Source organism: Bombus bifarius, unplaced genomic scaffold (genome assembly GCF_011952205.1).
Source record: "Bombus bifarius isolate JDL3187 unplaced genomic scaffold, Bbif_JDL3187 scf7180000007973, whole genome shotgun sequence".
Taxonomy (NCBI): Eukaryota; Metazoa; Arthropoda; class Insecta; order Hymenoptera; family Apidae; genus Bombus; species Bombus bifarius.
Window position 1 is genome coordinate 5782639 of NW_022884359.1, and position 27570 is coordinate 5810208.

The 27570-nt window shown below is 34.9% G+C and overlaps 2 protein-coding genes across 6 annotated transcripts in view; one reads left to right on the plus strand and one right to left on the minus strand.

Annotated features, from left to right (window-relative positions):
- Positions 1-27570, minus strand: part of LOC117215726 (tyrosine-protein kinase transmembrane receptor Ror) — a 351580-nt gene that overhangs the window by 215474 nt on the left and 108536 nt on the right. The gene's annotated exons all lie outside the window — the stretch shown is intronic.
- LOC117215739 overlaps positions 7381-27570 on the plus strand; it is a 39816-nt gene continuing 19626 nt past the window's right edge. The window contains exon 1 of one of the 4 annotated variants that reach the window (XM_033462196.1): positions 7381-9351. In XM_033462196.1, the coding sequence (XP_033318087.1) occupies positions 9177-9351 (175 nt within the window). In that variant the 5' untranslated portion in view covers positions 7381-9176. Of the gene's footprint in view, positions 9352-15299; positions 17709-21497; positions 21750-27570 lie in introns of those variants that run through there. The other 3 variants (XM_033462187.1, XM_033462203.1, XM_033462213.1) reach the window with 3 other exon arrangements.

Consider the following 27570-nt stretch of genomic DNA (forward strand, 5'->3'; position numbering starts at 1 on the left):
AAAATATTTCACTGTTATGTAATTCTTGTTATCTACTTTTATCGTATATCTACGTAATAATAATAAATTATGACATAGACAAAATTTTATTTTACAAAAGAATTAAATAAGTTTTATAGATTTATAAACGCGAATTAGTTTCTTTTAGATGTTGGGTAAAATTCAAGCAGAAGATATGGATAATTGGTTACCTTCTAACACTGGAATATTATTTTCATGTTAGTTTTTGTTCACAGCGCCCAATATAACGAACATTGAAGCCTCGAACAATTGGATAAACTTTGGTGAAGATTCTAACATAAAATTCCATGTACGAGGGAGAGACTCTTGCAAACGTAAAAACAAAAGTCAATGGTACCAATGTAGTGTATGAAAAATAGAAAGTAAGTATAAAGATAAATTACTGTTTTATTAAAATTAAAAATTACAAGAAGCTAAATTATCTTACAATTTATAATAATTCTATCTTTTCTAACAATAATTCTATTTTTAAATAACTGTTAGACAAATTTTCATAATTTCGTTATTATGTGGTTATTATATAAAATCAGAATGAAAAAGAAAATAAAAGAACACTGGTAATTTGTTAATGCAAGAAGAACAGGATAAAGAAGGAAGAAAAATGAGTAACACTCTATATCTGTACATTTCTTTCGTATTTAATCCTGCGAATTGAATTTTTATATTCCAATGCTGCTCTTGTCTCAACAAACAAAAAGATTTTTAATCGAGAGTTTGACTTTCAAAAAAGAGTTTTAATTTGAAATTACAATTTGGCACAACAAGTCACGCGTACTTAATAACAGGCTTTTGTCGTACTTACCTGAATCTTGAAATATTTTTCAACTATTAGGAAAATACGATCAGATCGAAAATGATGGAAAAAACGCAGCGAGGTCGATATTATAGTAATCATTTTGAAGAATTTGATTCCTAAATTTACGTTTGGATAAAATTTCTTAGAAAGGGAATTGTTTTTTTAAGCGAGGCAATAAAAGATCGGCAAGAAACGAAATTAAAAATAGAAATAACAAGAGACCGAAATATTGAGAGTTATGCTAATAAAAATAAATACTAATTGAAACTATGAACACAGGAAGATTCGTGAAAATAGGAAAACAAATTTTAATAATCGGCGACAGTAACACCGTACCGGATCAGACACAGAGCAAACAAACATATCTACTTAAACATAGCCAGGCAAAGCATGGTTCTTTGAACAAATTAACCTCGCTTCCGCTGATGCAACAATAATCATCAGACTGCAAGGCGTTTGAAAATTCCTGTTTTTTCTTTTCTAATTACGGCATCCGAGGAAATTCAAAACAATTACAAAGGAAGCACTTCCCAGTGAATTGTTTATAAATCAGTTGCGCCTGTACGTTGTCAAAGAATTTATTAGATAAATCTTGTCCTTTAATAATTTACCTTTACTTCCTATCTGCCTTTATCCTTCTTTCCCTCTAACTATTTCCCATTCTTCTAGACACTATTGTTCTTTCATATATATTTGAGGTTAAATCGTGTGATTTAGTTTTTCATTACATTTTCATTTCACTTTTTCTCTCTTGATTTTTACCATCGCAGTGTTTATTATTTTTGTTCATTTTGGAACGTTTTCTTCTTGAGCTGAAATATTATTTTTCATACAATCTTCTAAATTTCTTTATCTTTCTGATAAATAAATCAATCTCATTGTTTTCATAAATAATAAAGTAGCTATTAAAGTAGCTTCTGTAATTAACATTTATCGTTCTATTTCGTAAAATGATTTTGATAACACCTTTTTGTTTGAACAATATTCGTATTCTGGTTCTAACTCCTGACTCATTTCTGCTCATTCCTTTATTCTTAAACACGCATATCTGTTTGCGTCCCTTCTGTACCAGTGCCTCTTTTTTCAAAATTTTTGACTCTTAATCCTTCTTCATTTGATCCCCTTCTCTCTTAATCCACGTGTGCTTCTCTTTGAGCTCCCCTTTTCTAGGATTCCATGCCTTAATCTCTTTAGTTTCTGACCCCCGTCTCTCTAGGTTCTCGCTCCCTTCCATAGATGAAGAACACTTCTTCTAAATCCCTCTCTTTTAATTCTTGCCTATTTAGATCCTTCTCCATACTTCTCTCTGTCTCGAGTTCTCGTATCTTTTGATCCGCCTTTCTATAAGATCTCCTTTAATCTACCTTCCTATGTCTTTTGTTGACTTCTTCTCTTTTCAACCTTTGAAATCTGTTTTTACTAAAGCTCTCCTTTTTGCTTCCTATTTTTTCACATTTTGTCCTCATCATTGTAATTGTATCTGTTTGCTCTTGGTATTTGGTATTTTTTGGTGTTCTATTTTTTGAATCTGTGGTTTCTAAAGTTTCTAAAAATTGTTGTTTTAAATATTTGCAATGTTTTTTTTTATTTTCTTGCCATTTCTCCTTCTTCTTAGACTATTATTTTCGAGTATTCCTAATCTCCTTAAATCTTTCTTTTACAAACTTTTTAAACTTTCTGTTTTAATTTTTTTTCATTTTCATAATATCACATTATTCTTGACGGATATTTTTCACTTTAAGCTACGTTCTGTGCCTTATTTCTTGAATTTTTCATTTCTCATGTTCTTCATCTTTCAGATCTCTCCTCTTTAAAATCTCTTTTTTAGGCTTGCTTTCCTTTAGGTTTCTGTGACTTCATTTCACTTTCTTTTAACCTCCCTTTCTCTAGACTTCCTCTCAACGTCCATTTTCCTTGATTCTCTTTTTTTCTCTCCGTTTGTTAAACCTCTCGCGCTTCTTCATTCAGTGTCGTTTCCTTTACGTTGCTTTGTTTCGATTACCTTCCTTTTTTCCAACGTTTCTCCAACTACAATCTTTCTTTAAGATCATTTTTTCATTTCCTGGCATTTCTTTCATCTATTCCTTTCTAATTAAGTTTCAGGAGATACATGTCTCGTTTCTACTTTTCTTCCAATATCTCAATACCTTTGTGCGCTTTTGCTATTCTTCCCTTCTACGTTACTTCTTCGTTTTATACCTTATTCTTAATTTTCTATTGTCCTGAAAATTAGCCTTTCTGTTTTAACTGATTTTTGTTCTTCACGTCTCCTTTCTATTCCATTTAAAAATCTCATTGTTCTTATAATTCTCCTTTCATTGTCATTTCTACTATTCTATGATTTCTGTTTTGTTTTATTTTATCTTACTGTTATAATTTATTTTTCATACTGCGATCATTTCTTCCTTTCGTGTTCATCAGTTTCCTATTTCCTAGTCATTTCCTTCTACGTTTATCATTTTTTATTTTTTCCATATTGTCTAAATTTTCATTTCTTTAGTATCGATAAATAATCAATTAATTATTCTTTTGCCTTTAAACACTTTCCTCTTCATTCTTTTTATCCTCTGCTCAACTTTTGTCTATTTTCTTTCATTTCAACCACTTCTTTCATTTTCATTGCCCTATCTCTTTCTTCTCTGTTATTTCTTAATCTCTCACTTCCTTTGAATTAATTATTCCTCTAGCTTCAAGTCTTTTCGTTTATTCGTTATTCTTATTTCTATCGCTATATCTTCCACTGCACTAAGAACGTCTTTCTTTTTTAAGCTACATCCCCAGTTTCCTCATTTTCCAATCTTCCACTACTTTTCATTCATCTCTAGCTCTCGTATTATCGATTACTCGTCTATTTCTCAATCGTTTAATCATAGCAAATCCCTGCTACGTGTTTAAATCATTCCACCCGTCTAACACTAGATAATAATATCTCTTCCTTCCAAAGCTGCTATTTTCTTACTTCCTTAATTTAATCCTCCAGTAGCTTTCATTCATAATAATCCACAATCGCTAGTATCATCAATCGCTTTTCTATCCCTTCCTTTCCCCACTTCTCTATTCATTCATCCCTTTTCTCAGCACTAACCGTATCTCTTCATTTCCTCTTTTAACATCAGCAACGTCTTTTCCTTCCAATCAACTTTTCTATTCTCCTCATTCTCAAATCTATTTTCTTCTATTCTATTCTAATCTATTTTCTGCTTCTGGTTTCTATCCCTTTTTTGTATTCCAATCTGTCCCTATCTCTCTTCTCTATCCCATCCGTTCCTCCTGCTTTGAAACTTCCCCTACGCCCTACACCCCTCTCACTGCTTCTTTCCTAAATCTCTCTCTCCCCCCCCCCCCCATTTTGCTCTGAATCCTCCTCCACGGAAAAGTAACGCAGCAGCCCACAAACGAGTGACACGACGATATGCACCTGTGCTTTCATGCTGTCTGCCTTTCGCGGCAGCCTCTCTCAGGCCTCTTGCTCTTTGATGTCACGTCGTCAGACTCCGTGTACTGTACACAGAGAGCACGGCCGCCGCCGTAGGAGAGGGAAAGAGCTATAGCCAAAAACGGTCTTCAAAGCATAGATTTATGTTCTACCTCGGCTTTCCGCCGAGAATGTTTTCCTATTCCATGTATATCTGCAGCGGGAAGCGCGAGTGCCGCGCCTTTAAGGCCGAATCGGCCCGCCGGCGAACGCTTTAATCGACCATCCCTCGGGACAGCTCGCCAGGGAACGCTTGAAACCAAGATGAAGCTGCGGTCGACCTGGATTTTCGACCCAGCAAATTTTTCAAGCTGCTTCCCTCCCATTTTCTCTTCCGTGAATAATTCATTTTCGTGCTATTTCGCTGTTTTTTTCCCTGGAAGGGCTTCAATTTCATAGGGCTTCAATAGCCCTTTGAACACACGTTTATTCGATTTGTCTTTAGCAGTGTTTTCCACGTCTCGGCATCGCGGTTGGTTAGCTCTTTGTGCCGGACCCGATCTTCTTTTTTCGGCTTTTGCTTTTCTACTTGGCTGATTTTCGTTTCGCCGGAATGCTGTTTACAGCGAACTTTTTCAATCAAGTTTCTTTAACCCTTTCGCCAATACGGCCGGCTATAGTCGCTGTGCGTAAGATGCCGCGTATTGTACATACGACGAGTATCGTATCAGGTTGTCCGAAAAGTGTCTTTCTTTCGCAAACGTGTTTTTTACAACACTGCAACTTCATATAAACGCGAAACCAAGTCTGTGAAATGTCGCGGTGTTATCAACAGAACAAAATCGATCGTACGTAAATCGGCAAAATAATATAAAATAAAAAAACTGTGCGTTTATTATTTCCTCATGAAACGAAAGGAACTTCTCGGACAACCTAATACATCCTCAAGCTTTTCATTAACAATAAGATGGTGTGACAAGAGGACAGTGTATATGTTATCCTCTTTGTACAATGAAAAATTTGTTCACATGAAACGTCATTATCGCACGCAAAAAAATGATTCAAAAACCAAAGTGTGTTGTCGATTATAATCGATTGATGGGAACTGTGGAGCGAATCGCGATACCAGTGCCAGATTTGCCATGTTAGCCTATGTGTAACACCATGTTTCGAAAAATACCATACGCAATACCATTATTAAAAGCTATTAGTATCATACAATTATGTTATATTATATCATATTATTATATTCTGTAATCTTTTTGTTTCCAAATTGTAATTAAAAGTTAAGAAGTTATAAATACTCTGTTTTGTGGAAACTTGTTTTTCTTCGAAAAACACCGTCAGAATAGCTCGGTTTGCAGTGAGACGTAAACGCGGCCGCTGACGATCTTCCTCGCGCACTGTGCACTGTTTTGACGCGACGGAAAAGCCGCCCGTAGCGAAAGGGTTAATGCTTTGAATATGATACATATATGACACGATATATGAGACAGATACGAACGCGAACAATTGGATATATTCGATACAGTCGGAGACGAAAATAAGCGAACAGATATAGGAAATAGACACGATTCCACTACTAGTCTACTTATTTTTATTTTCAATTGCTTCGTTTGAAATAGTTTTATATATATGGAATGATGGCTGTAGCTGCGTTTAATACTCGTTATTTGATCTTTATCAAGCAGGTCTTTTTGTTCACTCGTAAATATAAAAATGTATCTTGATTACGGATTTTATTCTGATCAGATATTCATTTAATTATAGGAGATTTTTTAATTATTTCGTTCCAAATAATATCTCTGCATTTTTTCGTTCATTGTTTAATGTACATTAAGAAGATTTTTGTTTGTTCGTACATTTCACATAAAATAATGAGTTTCTCTTCCTATTTTGTCTTTTGAATTTATTATTATCATGACCTGATTCTCAAGCTCTAACTGTATTAAAAGAAATAACAACTATTAGTTGCTACTAAACGAACTTCGAAATAAATAAGTAGTCGAAATGCATAAGGGAGTGTATTCTACGGTAAAATATTCTATGGAAAGTCTTTAAGGTTCAATTTTTAAATTAGAATATTACTACAATTTGTTCTTTTAATTCTGAATCATGTATTCCGACGTTTTTTGAAAATATCATATGAAATTGACTATGGAATTCGAATAATATCAAACGCATACAGGAAATGTGTATTATAAACAAATAATTTTCGAATTTAATTTCAATATTTCACTGATTTTGTCCCAATTAATTGCATTCAGCAGTTTATTTAGGCAAGAATTACAATTTTGATTATCCGAGCACTTTGTTCGATTTCAGTGTTCAAGCTGATTAGCCGATTGCATGTTATTTAGTTGCGTTTCGGTTGTTTCTCGTGCTCAACGCGCCGTGAAATAAACTGTTTAAATCGAAACGAGTTCCCACGCGTGTTACCACAATAATCCTGTACAATTATTTACTTACAATTAATCATCGTTAGAAACCTTGAATTATATATTTCAAATCCTACTATTTATCTACTTATCATTAATTACTAATTTATCGTATTTAAGAAACAAATTTTTTAACTTCGAAGAGATTAAAGTATCAAATACAAAACATTGAAATTTCAAAATTTCTTTCAAACGTGTTTTAAATTTATTACGTACGAAATGTGTAGGTAAGTTAATCTGAATTGGATTTTTAAAAATCTATACAACATTAATAATTGTAACAAGTAACATTAATATTTTATTTTTCAGAGAAATGATCCAGTCATCAAAGGAATCTATCCAAACTGGATCTAGAAGATAACTCGAAGGATTTAATTTAACTCGGATATATCTGTAGACTTTCTGAAGATCAATTTGAAGAATCTTGTGCACAGAAGATATTTTTTAAAACCATTGGAATCACAACAGCGTTGCAACTACCCATCGAATCATTTTCAAGCAACAAAAACGAAAGGAAGACGGAATTAACCTTCTAATTAGGTTCGAATACTCGAATATTTAATTCTCAACAAGTATCGATATCATGGAAAAGAAATTTGATACTGAAAATCTTCAACGTCTCAACGAGTAACTACGTCAGAAAACCGACCTAGCGATCTCAAATATCAAATCGAATCGAGAATGCGATCTAATGTCCAACAGGAATCTTCTTCAAAATCCTCTCTAAAAAGGATTTAAAAAGAATCCGGTAACAGAAAGAGACGAAGGAAGCAGCAAATGTTTTTAAAGTTCACTGGAAACGGTTGGTCCCAAGTCCCATGGAAAACCAGCTTCGACCCTTGACAGCAACTTGTGGGGGTAGAAAAAATTCGTGCGCGATAAATTCGGATCAGTGGCGCGAATAAATCCCGGCGAATCGAAGCGAGAGGGAAACCGGAAGCGGCGGAACATCTCGGATAAAATGCCGGAGGACGCGCGAATAAATTGAAAGAAATACACAAGGACAAAAGCGGCGTGCAAGAGGAGAGGGGGGCTGGGGTGCTCGAAAACGCTGATAAACGCTTGAATAATGGGCAGGCAAATTGCACCGGAGGAACAACGCGTGATAAACGAACGGATGATGCAAATTCTTTCGGGTTTGGCGCGGACGCGCGGCAACTCGATGGAAAGCATGCCGTTTCCGCTGAAAAGGGCCTTGTCTTACGATCGAGCTGGTCGCGCGACGCTTCGATCCAACTTGCAATTTTTCTGGAATTTCTACGCCCATTTTTATGGACGTTGATTCTTGAGAACGAGGGCGTAGGTTGGATGGAATTTTCTTATTCCGGTTCATGGTTTGCAGACCAGAGGAAGTGAAAGGTGTATGTGAAGTTGAAAATCGAATGATAGAGGAGTGGTAGGAGAGAGAGAGAGAGAGAGAGAGAAAGAGAGAGAGAGAGGGAGAGAGAGAGAAAGAGAGAGAGTATAATACACGTGAGAAATTTTAGAAGCGGGATAGAATTTGGGCCGAATTTAAGAGCGTGAGGTTGGTTCTAGAAAAGAGAAGAAAAAGTCTGATATGATCGAAGCGAAGATTCTGAAACAGATATCTCTGAAAAATCTGGGGAAATATGAAATCTTGAGAGATTTAGAAAAGGGAAAGTGAGAAGAACAGGCTTGAGAGAGGTTTAAGTGAGAAATTAAACAATCATTATTTAACTTGATTATTTAACTCGATGGAATTCTAACAGAGGGAAATTAAGAAATCCTGGAATTACTGACATGCAATTATTTAAGAACGTAGAAGAAGCAGGAATAAAATCTAAGACAATTTCCAAGATACAAAATGATTCCAGACATCTAAAATACAATTCGAAATCGATATTAATTATATTGGTAACACTGAAATAAGCTGCAAGGCATCTAAGGTAGGAAGAAAATTAATAGAGAAGGAAATTAAAAGACGCGAAAGTTAATATCCCAAAAAGATTGGGGAAAGAACGATTGGAGATAGTTGGAAGGAAGAAAAATTTCGAGAGAAGCCCATAAAGAAGAAAATCTGAGGGAAGTTCAGCGCCGCAAATCCAATTTAAAAGCTTCACGTAAGATTAAACGCCACTTGAACACGCCGCTTCTCTCTCTCTCTCAAGACATTAAACTCGCTTCTTAATGGCGCAATATGTTTTAACGCGTCCACGGGCATCAAGTGAAAGTACAAACTGCATGAAATGGCTCACAGCTGATCGTAAAGCTACAAGAAGACACAAGTAAAAATCAACCAACGGAACGTCCCTCTTTGTTCCCCATAAAACATATACTTTTGCTTATTAGCATTCACTCGAAAACGACTGCGTCGAGAACAGTGAGTTTAATCCTAAAGAAGTTTAAGTTTAAAGAAAAAAAAAGGACATGTTACGAGTTTGTAATCGGTAGACTAAGGAACACTTAGGTGAAGTGAATTTCTTCTTCTCTTATATTTCGCTTCTTTTTTAACTTATCGTGACTGTGACACTATCGAATTAATGAAATGATGGCGGGTACTGGTGTCAGAGTTGGTGGCGCTGGGATGCTGAGGGCCAGGCGGAGAGACTGCAGCGTAAAACCAAACAGGAAGCTCGACCGGAAGTCCTCGAGAGGGATGATTTATGAGAACGAAGAGCTGAGGCTGAGGACTATTCATATTAACGCTGAAGTAGAACAAGGTAAAGAGTTTATGATATTACCGGATTACTATGTTAGCATAGGTCGGAATTATTGTTCTGGGCTGTTCCCGCTCAGCAATTCTGTACCGCACGTTTATAATGCATATAGCGGAATTGAAAAGGTTCTTGGAAAAAAATTCCATGAGACAAAACTGCATCGAATGTCTCAGTTCTAGTTGTTTAATATTAGCGAATATTACGTAATTACGTAATCAGCTTTAGTATTACCTAGTTTGAATTTATCATTTTGATAAATTTAATCAACTTTCCTCTTTGTTTATGTCTCAGAGAAATATAATGGTAATTTAACTATTTGACTAAAACATGTGCTCGGTACATACGTGTTCGTTATGGATCATAGAGATCCTTCTTTTCAGAAAATTTTTCAATTATTATTTACGGGGAATATTAGATAAAAGGTGGGATATCAGAGAAAAAACGCTCGATAATATCGAAAAATAAAGAGCATTCGGCAATAATTGGATATTAGATAAAGTGAAGGGTGTTCAGACAAAAGCATAGAAAAGCTGTTTTAAGCTACTTTACTTTGTGTCTTACCGAAAGTCTCGCTATATTCTCAAAATAAAAGAAACGACTATGAAACAGAGATAATGCCATATCATACTTTACAATGTTTTGGAAAAGGTTGTATACCTAAAGTTATGAAGTTAAGATATGAAAAATCAAAAATAATGTTTCATTACGAAAAAGATAAAACAAAGAACAAGAAGAATAAAAATGATATTTCTGAAAGAGGAGATAGTTTTTACTAGATCGCTAGGGAGTTTCGTAAATTAAACGTGGCGGGTCTGACTGGTTGTTTTATGCTACAAATAGACACACCATCGTCGAATCCGGTGCGAACTATTTTCGAAACTTAGCCAAACGCGCCAACTTCGTGTCCGGCCGGCAGCTGTCGCAGTTCCAGTCACTCGAGCTCTCAAATTTTTCAACATATTTTCATAATTATTCGTTCTTGCAAATCTTGCAAAATCTCCAACCTATACTACCTCTAACGTACAGTATAAATTGTACACGTACAGTAAAAAATATTTGTATAAGGCAAAATACAAATAAAATACTAGAAAGAGTATCGTGCTAAAAATTCGAAGATGGAAAATCGAATTTTTCTTCGTCTTCGATTCGCGAAAGAAATTTTGTTGAATTTCATCATCGTGAAGAAGAACGAAGACAAGTGAATAAATGTAAAATAGTGATTTAATGGATCTCGCTACTATTTTAAACCAATGACTGAATGATTCCGATGATGGTGAGTGTACTAATTGTTTTTATTTCTCGTGGAATTTTCTGAAGCAGTCAAATATAGAAGAATAATACCTTTGGCAGCGGTGCGGATAGAAATTTATGATATAGATTTGGTTTATCTACCAGTTTTCCGGAGAACAAACGTGCATTATGTATTATCTAAACATTTTAGGTCAAAATATATTGGTAACCAGGCTGATTATATAAGCAGAGATAATGGTGTTTGTGGCATGAGAAAAATATTCGAGTCATAAGGAAGATTTAGATGTTACGTGTTACGTGTTCTAGAGCTCTATGAAACTTTCTGGAAAATTTGTCAGTGTGATAGTAATGAAAACATGGTCTCTCCAAATTTATTATGCCCTAAATTCTAAATAGCTCGTAAATCCTAACTATTTAAAACTCCAATAAAAATGAATATCTATAATTATTATTTTAAAAATGCCTTTGAATATTAAAGAGATAAAGTTTTTCTGTTGTATAAAAACATGTTTTATTTAGGAAAAAGGTGAAACTAATAAAGTTACTATGACCCTCGTATTATGTCCAAAGTAAAATATAAACAAACTAATCGCAGGTTTTGCCTAATGAAAATATAACAAAAGATCTTTGAAAAAATTGCATAACAAAGAATACCAAAATGATAATACTATTGGGTTGGCAACTAAGTGATTGCGGATTTTGTCATTAGGTGGTATAATATTAGAAAATGAAAAGTCAAATACAAAGTAACAATGTTCTCTAAATGTTTAATCGCAAATGTTATAAGTTGAAGGAGCAAAGATGCACTGTAGGAAGAAGGTAGCGGGGGATGCAAGATAATTAATTTCTGAACAAATACGACATAACGATGAAACGTTTAGAACGTGTCGAACATTTTCATGCCGGCGAAGAATTGCGAAAAGCCGGCTATTTTCTCAAAATTTGTTTATCCATCGAGCCAAGAAAAGCTTTGTTTTGGCAGCAATGCCCGCCCACGGCAGACGCTTGTTCTACCGAAGCTCTAGAAATCCAGATGTCGTCTCTATACCGATTCTTGAAGAGCGCCGTTCATATGAGCGGGAGAAAACGTATCTTCAAAATCAAACACAGTTATTAAACACCATGAAATGTTTATATTGAGCAATCTTCATTACGTTATTAGAAAACTCGATAAGAAAGTAAGCATGAATTTGGAAATATTTTCTAAAGCTTTTTTATTTGTAGAACTTTCTTTTTATACTCACGTTTAAGTGTCTAAAGTAACTCTTGAACATGATAAGTTTTGAAAGAATTTTGAAATGTTACGTACAGACAAGCTTGTCTTTTTTTATTTAAAATATTTTTTATTTTTCCATATAATATTACTCTAATTCTATTCTAATGTTTTATATATTCTAACAGTTATATATATTAAAAATAAAGATAATATGGTGCGTCTTAAACATTAATGAACTATCATTGGTTAACTATACAATAGAATAAAAAGATTTTGATAAGGTTTCAACGCTGTTGAAAGCTGAGTTTGTAATAATGAGTCAGAATTGTAAATTGGCGAAGTGGATTCAGGCCTCGAACTTTATTATCCTTTACGTTTCCTGAGAAACTGTTATTGAAATTTGTTTCACCTTTTCATATCTTAACTCGATCGTTTAACCTAGTCTTCAGCTTTTCTTAGTGAATTGATAGCTTTTCAATCCTGATAAACTCTTACTACGTACAATCAATAGGAAGTGAATATTTCGCGCAAAAATTTCTCATCACAAATATTGAAATCTCAATTTCCGATGTATCTCAGTTTACTTCAACATTCTTATTTCTGTCAAATTATAAATCACATTACCTGTTAAGAAACACGAATGAGGGTAGTTCTAATTATTTATACAAATAAATTATGAATATAGAGAAATTTCATATAAATGTATCATAATTATTGATTGTCATTCCGTTAAGAGTGGTAATATGCAAAATACAATTTTATGAATACCAACAAATATAAATGAAACGAATAATGCTTGCTCATAGATCCTACGGAATCGAAATAGGAGGAACGAATTTTCAAAATCAATCTCTTCCAAAACAAGATTTTATTTCTTAACAGTAAAGTTAATATAAAAATATCTTGTACAATATTTCCAATTAATTTTATCACAGTGATCTAGACATGTTCATTAAAAATGTAATTAATATCGATGCAACAACAAACTTTCTCCGGAAACAAAAATTGGTTTAAAGAAAATATCGCTTTATATATATTTGCAATTTATTTTCTGCGTTACTATAACACAGCGATTGAATCAATCTCTCAGAAAATAGAAGTTCATCTAAAAATACTTCCTAATATAGTAATTCTCTGTAATCTCTATAGTAAACCTCTGACAAAGTTATCTACGTATTAGGTCGTCCGAAAAGTTTCTTTCGTTTTATAAGGAATCCATTTTGTTCTATCAAAATAAAGATCACAACGTTCGACAGATAAGGTTTCATGTTTGTATAAAAATGCATCGTTGTAAAAGATAGGTCTGTAAAAGAAAGACACTTCTCGGACAACCTAATACAATTCCACCAAGAACCTCTCACCAAATACATACAGACTTGAAACATTTGTAAAAATTATTTGATTCGAACCGAATCTCTATTGATCACTATTCCCCATAATTTCCACGCCTCTTGGTCATGGTGCTCATACTATTTCTACCTGTACGTATCTCAGAATTTCATGGGGGGCTTGTAAACTCGACAAGCGAGAGCTATACAGCCCCTTGCGTCACGCTGGATTATTTTCAGGCGTTTTTAAAACGCTTGACAGATTACATTGCAGCGTGAAGGAAACGTGCCGCGTCCTAATCAACGATTCGTCATCCTAGAGGCTGCGTATTTTCTTTCATGCGTGTGTTTTTTGCCTAGGGGGAAAAAGGCGTGTGTTGCGTCACGGTAGCCGTATCACGTTGGATGAAATCTGAGACACCGAAAAATTTATTTCTCTGTCAGTTGGTGGTTGCCACGAGATGAGTGAACTGCTAAGACGTCGGGGTTGAAATTGAATAGGAATGTTTAAAGTTAAAGCAACGCTAGGAAGACTTGGATAGGCTATTTTAAACAATACCTTTAAAAATCGATAAAAGCTATTATTTTTAGTATTAGGTAAAATAGGAGAACTTGATGAACATGTAGAGTAACTGTTGTATTTTTGTTTAAATCACAACTCGCGTTTCGAACGTTTGGAAGGTAATTAACGTTAAAAAGAGCGAATTGCGCTATTTTAAAGTATATTCTAGGAAATCATCAAAAGTTATAATTTTTACTAACAGGTATCGTTGAAGAACTTGGTGGAAAAATAATACAAGTGTAGTTGTTTTTCATATGACATGATTTATATGTAGCATTATTTGTATGACATATTTCTAAGTAGTAAAGGATACAGATTTTCGAAATCAAACGAAATGAAACGTTCGTTTAAAACGAATGTTTGAGAGTAATTGTTCTATGTACAGAGACTACTTAGGCAGATTATCTTAAAAAATGCAAAGAAGCGTAATCGAAGAACCGAGTAGAAACGCGGCGTGAACGCATCTTTTGAAAGAAAAATAGTGGAAATATGTTTTTTCGTGATAACGATAACATCTAACGTTTTAATGTTTCAGAATAAACAGAAATATTTTTATAAAACACAAATTTATTCGTTGTCCTTGTAATTGAAATGTTTTCTCACTTGTATCAGTTTTCCTCTGACCTCTTCAGCTACTTCCGAGATTCTGTGTTTAAAAGACGAGTGTCTGTTTTGTGTTTTGTTTAAAATAACAGCAGATTGTACTTTTACGATTATTTTTAAGGCATGGCAAGAGCATGTTTAAAAAAAACACTAAAAAAAAGGAAAGTCTGGTTTTCTTAACGATGAGCTATTTTTGCAGCGATTAATTTAACTTGTAGTTATCGTGAGAATCGAGATATAGGAAAATTGTTTTTTAAGATCTTTTTATACAAAGATCGATGATACTTGACACGCAATTTGTATAAAGAACACTTTTTCGAAGAACTTGTCATCGCTAAAATATAGGAATTAGCGGAAAAATATATCGAAGCAAATGATAGAAGATTACCGGAAATCTCTTTCCTGGAAGATTTCAATTTAATTTTATCCAAACAATAAAAGTTTCTTCGTTAACGTTATAAAATTTCCGTACGTCGTCACTAAGCATTAATTTACATTTTAAAATGCTCTTCATGTCGTTCTCAAAAACCTTATCAATCATCGACAACAAAAAATATACAACAAACATATATAACAAACGATGAAAAAGAGAGAAAAAAGAAACTTGGAGGAAATTTCTTCGAAAGAAAAATCATCGACGCCATAAGAAGAAATTCGTCAGAGGGCGACATTTTACCAAAGGCCAGCCTCTAACAACTATTCCAACTCTAGGAAATTACTCTCTTGCTACTTGGAAATTTTGAGAAACAAATTTCAAGTGGCTAAAACCACCAAGAAACCACCGAAACCACCCCAAAGAAGATGCTCGAAGCGGAGACATCCTACGAAAGCTGAACATGGACAGCGTTCTTGTCGCCACGTGACGACAGAATCTTGGTGGAAGCTCGTCTTGGCCAGTAGCTATTACAAAAGATTTAAATAGTCGCGCGCGCGACGGAGAAAGAAGGAGAGGGCTAACGGGCTTCAACAGCCATCCGCGAACTAGTTTTATCCGGAGGCTCAAAACGACAGGGATGTCTGCCTCTTTTCACCGAGACTTTCCATTTTTTCTCTGACGTCAGATCAGATACGTCCATTTTTCACATCAATATCGCGTGTCGTTTTATTCGAAAGTTCAATTTCCAGAGGATAATTTGGCGAATGGATCGGATTTTAGCCAAGATTTTGTGTATCGAAGCTTACGTGCGCTGTTATCAAGTTACAGAGACATTTTGGCGAGAGTTAAAAACACTTGGACGAGGATTCGAGGAATTTTTGTTAATCGTTCATGAAAGTTGCACGATTGTTTCCACGATGTAATTGAAAATTGAAAATCGATCAGAGAGATTAGTTAGCGGTGAAGATTGTATCGATAGAACGTTGCTTTAATCGTGCTGATATAGTTTGCCAGTAGAAAGAAATGGAGAAATACTTCAACGAAAAAGAGAAATTAAACAGTGACTCACAGTTAATTATTGAAAGACGCGAATTGACTGCCAGTGAAAATTTCGTCGTGATGTGTTAATGCATTGAGACGATGCTTTTGTGAAGTTTAAGATGAATCGGAGAAATATTTTTGTGAGACGGTGATAGTGGTGATTATACTTAATCTTTGTGAACGTTATATTTCCTCTGTATATACTCTGTTTTTCGTCTTCTTGCGAGATATTCATATCTCTGTTGCATTTATTTTTTAACATAAAATTCATTTACTATACAGTATATTATATGGAATTTTTTGATCGATAGTCGATAGAAAATTGATCGTGTCTTTGCTTAGAGTGACTCGCTGATTTTGAAGATATTTTCTCCTTTTTTATTTTTATTTTCTTTTGAAATTTGCTTAGTACACACAGAACGCAATGGAGATGAAAATAGTAATAGATGATATACACGGCTATTTTTGGGAAATTTGTATATAATCTGTATTCTGTTTGAAAGTAAAGCTGCCTCGAACGATGCTTAATATCATTCAAACAAGATTCATGTGTTTTTCGAAACATTTACACTACCGGATGCAAGATTTTACTTCTGCTAAAATAATCTCGTGTAACAGCGTGTAAACACGTGATGTGATCTAATGTGATCCGAGAAATGATGTTTGGAAAGATACATATACTGATTGACGGAAATATTTCAAATCTTTCTCAGAATTATATAAGTTAAAAAGTTGTTGGTAAATTTTCCAAACCTCTTTCATAAATAATAATACGGGAAATGGTTCGTCTCTGTCGAAAGAACGAAGTTACAAGCTTTTAAACGTATAAATATTTGACATCCATATTAATAGATTTTCTTTTGTTATTCAATTTTTATGCCATTTATTTTTTCGTCGTTCATTGAATATTATCGTCGTTTTGCTAAAAGTTCGAAGTTTCTTACGTTAATTAGTAGTAGGACTTGGCACAGTTTCCCAGAAATTTTCTATCCGAGGAAATCATAGCTCGAATATTCTAAGGATTAAGCGGTCGAAGAAGGCAAACAACAACGATAAATTAAAAGATTGGGTAGCTATTAAAAGCAATAAACACAAAAGAAAATTAATTCCATCGAAGAAGGAGGATAACAAAATTCGAAGCAAAGATACAATAACTATTAAAAGTAATACGGAAAATACTGTACGTAAGAGAAAGAAGAGCAACAAATCAAAGCAATATATTACGATAATTACTAGAAACAACGGAGAAAATAAATCAAAACTATCGGAGAAACGGAACAATAACAAAAGTGAAGCCAAAAATAGGATAACTATTAAGACTAATAAAGAAGATTAAACTACGAGAATAAGAAGGAAGGAGCAGATCTTATGGATCATCAGCCGCAACAAAAATTCAATTTCCACGTAACTCTATCATCGCTCCGTAACTCCGTAAGAAAAGATGCAGACAATCATCCGGAGGAAATAAAGAAAGGAAAAAAGAGCAGGAAAAAGTGAAAAGAAGAGGAGGTGTAACATCAAAGAACACGATCGAGGGATTTAGAACAAGGACGACGAGCGTCAGAAGATAGCTCTGTTTCGACGTCGTGTACGAGATGAATGGGTTGCACGTTGATCGAGATCCATCAGAGCGAACTTGCCAACTTCTTCGCGACGAGGAAAACTGACTTCGCGCGTTCTCCTCCCGAAATCAATGGTCGTGACGACGTCGTTCTTCTGGTTGTTTCGCACGGCTCGTCGAAGGGAGTTTATTTGTTGACGAAACGTTGCCTCGATTATTTAATGACTCTTCGAGAGGATAATTTGGAGGCGTTGGAATCGACGTATCTGTCGAGCGTAAATCAACGCTCGTAAATCGCTATAATTCGCCTGGTGGCCCTGGCGAACCGTTCGAACGAACGAGAAATTTGGAATGGAGAGATGGGCAAAGAGACACAATGCACCGAAGAGAAAGGGGAAGAAACAAAGGCGAAGAAAAAGGGAGTACGTGATATCTTTCTTTCGTTTTATATTACGCGAGGATAATCGTGCAACGTAATGGTTTTCGCGTTGAAAGTAGTGCTATTGCTATAATGGAAACGGCGGTAGTAGTATCATAAAGAGTTTCTATAATGAAGTTACTATTGGAATGAAATTGATGTAGAAGAGAATTTTTCTTTGTGGAAGAAAGTACGAGCAGATATTCCTTTATTTGACTTCTCTTTATTATTTCACTGAGAATTTTTTAATAGATAAAAATAGTATTTGTCTTGATAGACGTGGAAGATATGCGTTCCTTTACTTCGTATTTCCTCGTTTACTTCGTATTTCTTCAAAGTAAATGCAGTAGAAGCTAAATTTTAAATTAAAAGAAAAGGCAAGACAATCTTCTTGAGTTCAGAAAAGTAATCGTTGTAGATGATTCTGATCCTCCATGTTCGATAGTACTTCGTAATTACATATACGTATAGTAAGTAACTACACTTGAATTTGAATGAACTCTTCAAGTGTTTCAGATCTTCTTCAAGCATGTCGTATAATTCGTTCTATCGTCAGCTTTCACACACCTTTCACCAATTAAATATCATACCTAATTAATTTGTTACGCATTCAATCGCATTCCTAATCATATTTACGTATTCAGTTTCCTTAATTAAGTGGCAAGCAATCGCAAACACGTACTTCCAATTAACCTTTCGATAACGTCAACGTGCTCTTATCGATCTGTATGCTTTATTCCTCTGAATATTTGCCACGATACCTTACAAACTATCATTCTTCTACTATCGATTAATACAATTTTCAATATACACAATTAGAATTGAATTTTTGGTAAAAATAAATATTTCTCTTTCCTATTGAAATATTTTTTCATAATAGTGATAATTCTTCGTATTAAATTTCTAGAAATATGTAGCGAAGTTCTTAGTATTTACTGAGAGACTAAGTTTCAACCAAATGAAATAAACATTTGCATCGTGATTCCACATCTCAGCTTCAGACTGAGCTTGAAACTTCAAACCACACTTTCCAGTAGATTTTAGTCTGTCGTAATTCCCATCCTCCCTAAGTATCTACACCTGTACACACACACACACACATCCATAAACTCTCGTTGTATCCTTCGCTTTATCTTTCATTTCTATTAAAAATACTCCACGAACATTCCTTTCAATGTTATTAACCATCGCGAATTTCCACCGATAATCTCAAGGTCGAGCATTTCCTCGAAATGCCAAATAACTTGGCGCGATGCACAACTAAAATGGTCGAAATTAAATTTTACTATTCCCGGGGTTTCCTCTTCTCGAGCCCTGTGCCGCGTTTATCCACAGCGAAAGGGGACGTGCGCTCATTTCGCCCGCGGCCCAAGTGGCGAAGAAAAAAAAACGAGAAAAATAGGAGGCGCAACGCGGAAAACCGTCTGAACTAATTCGGAAAAACCGGCGAGGATACGCTTGAAACTGCAAGGAACCAAAGCTTTCATGCTCGGTCTAACGGCGTCTCGCCTCGCAAAGACGTTTTATGGAAAAAGTTTTTAATATTCTCTCCTTCCATCCCTCGGATCTCTTTTCTTTTCTTTTCTTTTTTTTTTTTTGTTCTCCTCTTTACCCTGTTACGTTGCTGGTGAACGGAAGAAGAAAAAGGAAATGGAAGAAACGAAGACGGGATAATGACCACTGGGCACAGGTGTATATGATTCTCACTGATAGGATCCACGTACACCTTGCGCCTTATTTTCTAGTCTTCTATCTACCGATGAAAGAGAGGTATCAGTCGGTCGTAAACAGAAAAGAAATTTTCCGCCGAGAGAATGAAGGGTACAATCGAGAAAAGGAATTAGAGAGAAGAAGGGGATGAGAGAGTTTGTCAGCTCACGGGAATCATCGTTTGTTCCTCGATATTAAACTCGACCATGCAGATTTTTACAACCCCTTTCACACGCCCTGGGATTCTTCCGCGTTGATGGATGTTTCGTGGATCCGTTTGTCTTGCTTCCTTTTCCACCGTACTTTGAATACCACGCTCCAGTGTTTGGATAGGTTGCCGTAAATTTGATATTTTTTTTTTTTTGTTGGAGAGAGGAAACTCTTTGTTCTGTGTAATTCGAATATTCATAATGATCATCTTTTGGATTGTAAAAGTTATTCGTTTGTACAGTTTCGGGATAGAAAACGTTGTTTACTGAAACTGATGGTTGTAGTTGTATTAAATCTAGAGTCGGGTGAAGATTTAATTATAACAGTCTTTTGTTATAATTAAATAAATAGAAAATTGTAATCGATTTTTGGGGGCAGAAGCTACCTCGTTATTACGTTTCAACAACATCCAAACGTAACTGTAAAATCTTTCTGTAGTAACGGCAGACGAGAGAATTCCACGAGCGAGTCACGTTGTAATTATATTAGAGTTTTAACGTAATTATCTGCAGTAATTAACGTTATTGTAACTTATTAAGCGCAAGTACCAATAGCAGCTTCCGCTGCGCTCTAGTTTCGCCTGCATTAAGGAAAATTTATTTCAGTTTAAGGAAAGAATTGCGCGATCCCCTTGAAAGCTGGATGAAGTTCTCTTTTCGAAAAAAACGCGCGGCTGAGCTTTAATTTATCTGCCAATTTATTTCGAAGCAATTATTTAAATGAAATTAAAATTCTTCTTGTCTGTAAAAATCTAAAAAGCTTCTTGTTCGAGAAAAATGTTAGGACTCTTAAACTCTAGATAGACATTTCTATAATTAATTGAAGATTTTTAATTTAACTAATGTTCCTTCCTTCCTTCTTCTTCAGATAAGTGGACATATAACAATTTTTAAAAGAACAATATTTAATTTGAAGCATCAAGATTTACAACAATTATTCTTAGTATCTTTTTTACTTAGTACTTTTCTTAGCTTTTTCTCTTGTGTTAAGTAAAAGTTTCAAATTTAAATCGATCTATTTTGTTCTCTTTAGGTAGAACTCTGAAACTTTAGGAAAAATATTTCTCAAACTTAAAAACTTATTACATAGATGGGAAATAAATGATCGATTAAAATTATAGTGGCAATTGTTAATTACTTCTACTTACTAATTACTTCTATATCACGACGCAGTTTTATTCATATTTACTTTTAAAAAAATTCTTCACTTAATAGAAGCATTTTCCAGTATGAACAATAGTGCTCGTCTTTGTAAATCATCTTTGTTCAGTCTAGAAAAACTAGTTGAAATGAAATACGAAGTTTCTCCACCTCTAGAAAACCGTTCGTTTATTCCCACCTAATCTGCTACTCAACATTTCTACGAATATAAATTCTGACCTGGACACGACACTGTCACAGTTCACCGAATTATTAATCTTCGTAACCTAGAAACTATCTCAATAAAATGAATTTCCTTCGCTATTTCTTTCCCTTTAAAAACACGAACAATACGTTTCTTTTAATATTCTCACAGTTGACGTTGCACGTGAGCAACATAGCGCTTCAACAAGTTATTAACCAAACGACAAATGTATTTGTTCGCGATAAAAATTGTTCCAATTTTGGCGTACTACATAAAACTTTTTCACAAAAATGTGAGAAAAAATCCCACATTCTAAAAAGATATCTTATCACAAGAAGAACAAATTTTCCTGTTAAACGATCTACAAGTTCATGTTTCAAACTGAAGCACTCAAAACACAGCTTACAAAAGAACAACAGCGGAATGTTTTAATAATGGTAACAAAAGAGGTCGTGAAAAGCGTAGAAAAAAGTTCCAGCGCAGGCACAGAGCAAATCCCGGTGTCGGAACATTCATATTCGCTGTTGAACGACGCCAAGCCGGTGCATCCTCGTTGCGAAAGCACGTGACTGCACCAGCAAAATTAGCATACGCGGCGAACGCGATCCGGCGCCGAGATCGTCAGAAAACTCGAGTTGACAACGCGACAATGAACCGTTCCCGAGAAGAAAAGCAAATCGTGATAAAACAAGCTGCAAACGTGCGCGATCCATGAGAAACGTTGTTTTCTTTTCGATCTATGACCGGTGGTACGTTGTTTGAACACGACTGATGCAAGACAGTGAGTAGAGTTTATGAATCTATCGATTGTTCGAGGCAAAAGTGACAAATCTATCGCTATTCGTGCAAAAGTTCAAGTTTATTTTAGTTTAGAAGAGTTTGAGGTGGATATTCTCTGTTAGTGACGCATATGCTGCGTCGATTATGCTCAGTTATTTAAGTAATGCTGTTGACATAATCGTTGGATTGTACTTTCTTTGAGTTTTAATACAATATAGTTTAGAAGATAATGTGTTTGAAGAAATATTGTTGCGTAAAATATGTATAATAGATAGACGTAGTAAATAGCAACGAATATGTTAATAGTAGTGCGAATTATCGCAAGAGTTTTCTGATACTTTACGGTTCTAAGTTTACGAAAAGTGTATTTTTCTTTGTGGAATTGATAGCTCGCGGTATATAGTATATGGCGATATAATTTTGATGGTATGATTTTAACTGAAGTTTACGTTTTCTCGTGGTGGAAAGATGACAGATGGTTTATATAGGTGAGTTTACAGAAAATAGCATAGAGTGGAATTTGCTGAAGTTTATAATGGCGTGCATTGTCATGAGATTTTTATTCGAATCTGCAGTTTCTCAAAGAGTGCGAACCTTGGAAAGATATTGAAAAGTTTTATATAACAAAATGTAAATGTGAAAGAAAGTGTCTTTTGTGTTAGCGAGAGAGTAACAACTGACATTGTGGTAAAGTTTTAATTCAAGACTTTAATTTCTATTGTTTTCGAAAGTTACGTGTTTTAAGAGAATATTGAGAAATCCTATAAGACATTAATGTGGAGAAAACAAACTTTCTTGACGTGGAGTTAACGACAGATTGCATAGTTATTACTAGTAATGATATTCATTCGAATCTTTATCCTACCGAAATTTATAAACCTTGACAAGAAGATCGAGAAATTTAATAAATAACTAACGAAGAGAAATGTCATCTTCTTGTTGTTGGTTCGATGATGGTGAAGATTTCATTGAACAATTTCATATTTTCTAAAGATCCTTACTCTTAAAAATAACAAACTCGTGGTCGAGATTTGCACTTGAAGTAGAAGTTACGTCAATGAAGATCTCATCTTATGTTTAATTTTGGAGCTTAGGAAACTTATGAAGTTGAACATGAGAAAATACGATGACCAGCGCGATTCGTGAGTCATTCTACTAAGAATTCTTCACATAAAAAAGCAAACAACAAGTCATACCCTTAGCTGGTATTTACATAACCAAACCATCATTTTCAGTTAGAATTTCAAATGACGTTAATGTTTGTTTAGAAAAGTTTGAAGTGGATGAAAACGATGTATGGTGTGAAACACGTGGATAAAGGCTTGTTTCTTCTCCTGAACCATATATATATATTTTATTTTATTTTATTTTATTTTATTTACCATACGCATATTTCAATTTTTCTTTCATACAAATTCTATATTTTAGTCGTCGTATAATTGTAGGATTAAAGTATTAGTTTAGGATTAAAGATGAAAACTTACATAACAATGCACCGCTTGAATTTAGAATTGCTATGATGATGGATCACATTGTCAAAAATTTATTCGACAAGGATGCAAATTGGTTACTACCGTGTTTCAGAGTACTTGATTAGGTTTCGTTAATTGTCCTGCAGGAACTTCGCATAGAGGAGTTAGTAAATTAAAGGTCTTTGTAGTCCTCCGCGAGCAAAAGCACGACTGTAATCTTGCCGAGTGCGAGGGAGCGTAATGGTATTATAACACTGACTAATTTTATAGACAATGGTAATGGTTTTTCTCTGCTGACGTGATTACTCATTAAATTGCAGACGAGTCACGTATTTCACGTTTAATCGCGATTATTATTGTCGTACACCTACTATCGATAATTTCTGTCTGTCTTCTCTCAGATTAGACGAAGGTTTTTCATCTTAACGTTTGAACATTGTGCGCTCTGTTGGTAAATAGCCTCGTATATGAATAAACCTTTGTATGAATAATTTTTTAATTAATTTTAAGAAGGGAAATAACTGTTAACCCTGACTATAAGAAAATCGCATAAAATGAAGGATCATAAAGTAGTAAAAAAATATAGAAGAAAAACCAAACTAGTCGTTCGAAACTGATCTTTATGCAAATGTTTATCTTTACGAATACAATTAAAGAAATAAAGATTCACTATATCTATTAAACATGAAAACGAGTATTCTCCCTCAAATATTTTACATATCTTTACAAATTATATACATTCAGTCAGCTTCTGTACAGTGATACTTTCAGTTTCGTAGAAATGCATAAAAACCCGCGGATCTAATTATTCGAGATCCGTCAGAAAACGAAACAAAGTTAGAAACTTTGGGAAAGAACGAAACGCCGGTCTATAGAAATTTCCTAAAAGCGTAACTCGCGAACCAAATTCCGCGGGAACTACCTACCGTGAAAGTCAAACAAGCTTTGTATCGTCATTTCGTCGTCTTTAAGAGCGCATTAATTACCCATTTGCCGACAAAAGCGGACAGAAATAACCAGCGACCCCAAAACCGCGCGTAATTTGCCGGCTCGTGGACGGAAAAATCGCCGAGGGCAAACGCGTTGTGCTATTTCCACGTGTGCTGTCGGTTTCTCGTTGCCGGTAGAAAACCCGTTGTCGGCTTTTGAAACGGCTTTGGAAACCTAACTCGGTCGCTCCACGAACTTGCAGCCTTCGGCTTGCTTGAATTGCGTTGCAATTCCACGCTGCGACGCAATCCTCTCGTCGTTCTTTTCAATTTGCATACGATCACGCCTCGACCGAGTAAAAATCGCGCAGAAACGTTGTCTCTGCCTGTTTTAGCTGAATTTTGAAGGTTTTCGTAGATTTGAAAGTGTACTGGCGTTAGAACGTTTGTCGTGTGTTTCTCATCGAATTTTCATGGAATTTTCTTTGATATCGTGTTTTATAGTATGTGGGGCGAGGAAGATTATATTCGTTTTACGTATCGTTGGTTTGCTAGGAAAGTGACGCAATGAGAAATTAGAGGAAAGATCTTTCAAACGAATGATTTAAGATAGAAGATTGTCAATTTCTCAATTATTTAACGATCTTTTTAAATGATTGCAGCGTAGATTTATTCAGCTGCATTTGCAACTCGTCCCGTCTAATCACTGTCTTCGAAGTTGCATCCCATTTAGGTTAACGAATTGTAAATTCGTCTGACACTCGTAATGTACGCATAAGATAATTTCTACATGCTATCTCCGTGATAAATTAATGTTACAGAGCCGAGTTTGAATTTTAGATGAGATGGTTGTTGGTTTAGCGAATCGCAAGTTACATCTAAGGTTGACATACCCTTAGTTGGATTCACACTCTTGGTTTGCATACTCTGGACTGGTTTTGCACTCCCTTTGAGTTGAAACTCTGCATACGCATTTCGCCTGTCTTTCTCGCATTTCTATATCAATTTTAAAGAAGTTTCTCTAACTTCTTTTATCGTCTTAGTGACTATGAATGCAACCTTAGAATGTAATTCTGTGATTGAAAATATGAATTACAAGAATTAAGTACGAATAAAAATGAAATATAACGACTAATATGAAATTATATGCATCTTGTTGCGAACGAGTAATACATTGCCAACCAAATGTCCGGAATCACTACGTGTTCCATAGGAGCCAAGAATTTGAAGAAAAATAAGCTTCAACTTCAACTGTGCCATAACTTTTTTTATTCTACTGACTCATTGACAGACGTTTCAAACTTAAGCGTGCAGAGTAAAATATTGCTATATAAAGCCATATTAAAACCTGTTTGGACCTATGGGATCCAACTATGGGGAACAGCGAGTAATTCCAACATAGAAATTCTTCAATGATTCCAATCAAAAACTCTAAGATCCTCAATAGATGCACCTTGGTATGTTGCCAACAAAACAATACATCGCGACCTTAAGATACCTATAGTTAAAGAAGAAATATCCAAATTCAGTAATGAATATAACATAAAAATTAACAACCATCAAAACCGACTAGTTACTCAATTACTTGACACGACGGATCAGATCCGCAAGCTAAAAAGACATTACTCTCTAGATTTAAAGATTAGATTCAGCTAGAATCAAACATACGATAATCATTTATTATTCACGTTATAGTACCACGCCAGAATAATTTACTTATAATTCTCGATGAGAATGGATTGTAAACTACTTCCAAATAAAAAAAATAATTTTTTTTAATCTCTTTCACAGTTAGGATAAATGAAATAGCGTAGGTGGATGACGTGGATACAAAGTGGAAGTTAGAAAAATTATTTCCTATGCAGATGTAAGCGGATGTTCAGAACGATAAAAATATGTACAGATGTAAACATACAACTAGATACAATAATGAGTCACGTCGCTTGACCATTGTTAATTTTCAGAAATATATAAACTTTTTGTAAATCTTACAATAAAATAAGAACTCTATAAATAAACTCTTTCTAACAAGTTTTCTCAATGTTGCACGTATCTAAAACAGCAAATTTCTTCTTCCTTAACATGGTTTGTGATAGATGGTAGGTGAAAATTGAATAGATGCTAATATTTGCCCGTTAAATTGAAACTTCTAAGAAACCTAATACCTTCGAATCTAACCTCGTAAAGAATACATTTCCACTAAAATTATACATTTTCCTCGGTGTCTCTCGCCAGTGTAGCAGCCCACGTTTTCCGAAAATTCCAAAAATAGACGAAATTATCTGAAACGTAAAACTCGTGTATCCTCGGCGTTCGGCCCTCCCCGTGCTAGAACAAACTAACAAACATCGCTACGGCGGATTAAACGTGCTGGGTCAACGGTAATTTCGCCTTTTGACAAGTTTTCGCCTCTCGCGGTAGCGCGGCGGCGTTTCGTTATCGTCCAGAGAATGACCGCCATAAATTGCCCGAACTGCGACACTCTCCTATTATCCCGTCGGCGCGCATTTAAAGTTCCCCGCCAAAGTTCCTGGTGAACTCGGAACCGACCATTATCGCTCCGCCATTATCATTATCATTATCATTGTTATTATAATTATCAGTACTATTATCGTTAATATTATTATCGTCTATTTCTTTTTCTTAAGATGCGCCGATGTTTATGGTAAATACGGAATTATCGTCAAATATTCGCCTTGTCCATCATGTATTTAAGAAATTTCGTACCAATGACCATGTGACCAAGAATAATGATTTTTATGCGCCGATGTGTCTCTATTTTGCGTAGACGTTAGATGTGTTTTATTATTATCATTGCTTTTTATTTCTCTTTTTTCATCTTTTGAAGGATGGATTTGTCCACTCCAAAGTGCTTCGACCAAGTTAGGACGAGGCGTTGAATTTTCTTGTGTGTAGGGAAGGGTATTATTATTTGTTATTAGAGCTTTAGGTGTGTTTTATTGTTATTATCATCCCTATTTATACTTGTGTGCTTTTGAAGATTACATGATGTGTTCGTGTTCACCAGCTCGTATCTATATTCTCGTGTTATTGTCGTAGCGTTTTCTCGACTATTGCCGCTCTTTCGAATATCGTAGCTGATCGTACGTTTGAACGAAGGTGTGTCTTTATACCTAGTGTTTTAAAATAACTGGAGAAATTCTTTGTTCATGAATGATAAGTATGACGGATATAACCATCGGTAGTACTGTCACATTCTCTTATTTCCATTGGTGTGAATTTTTATTGCAAATGGAGTGTGCTTTTTCATGTTTTCTCGTTCCTTTTGCGTAACGCACGTATCATTTGGTACCGTAACGTCGACTACGCAGCTTTTCTTTTCTCTTTTGTAATATAAATATATCCGGCCTGTTACATGTAACTGCATCTTATCGATGTGCATTGCTTTGTCCCAATCTAG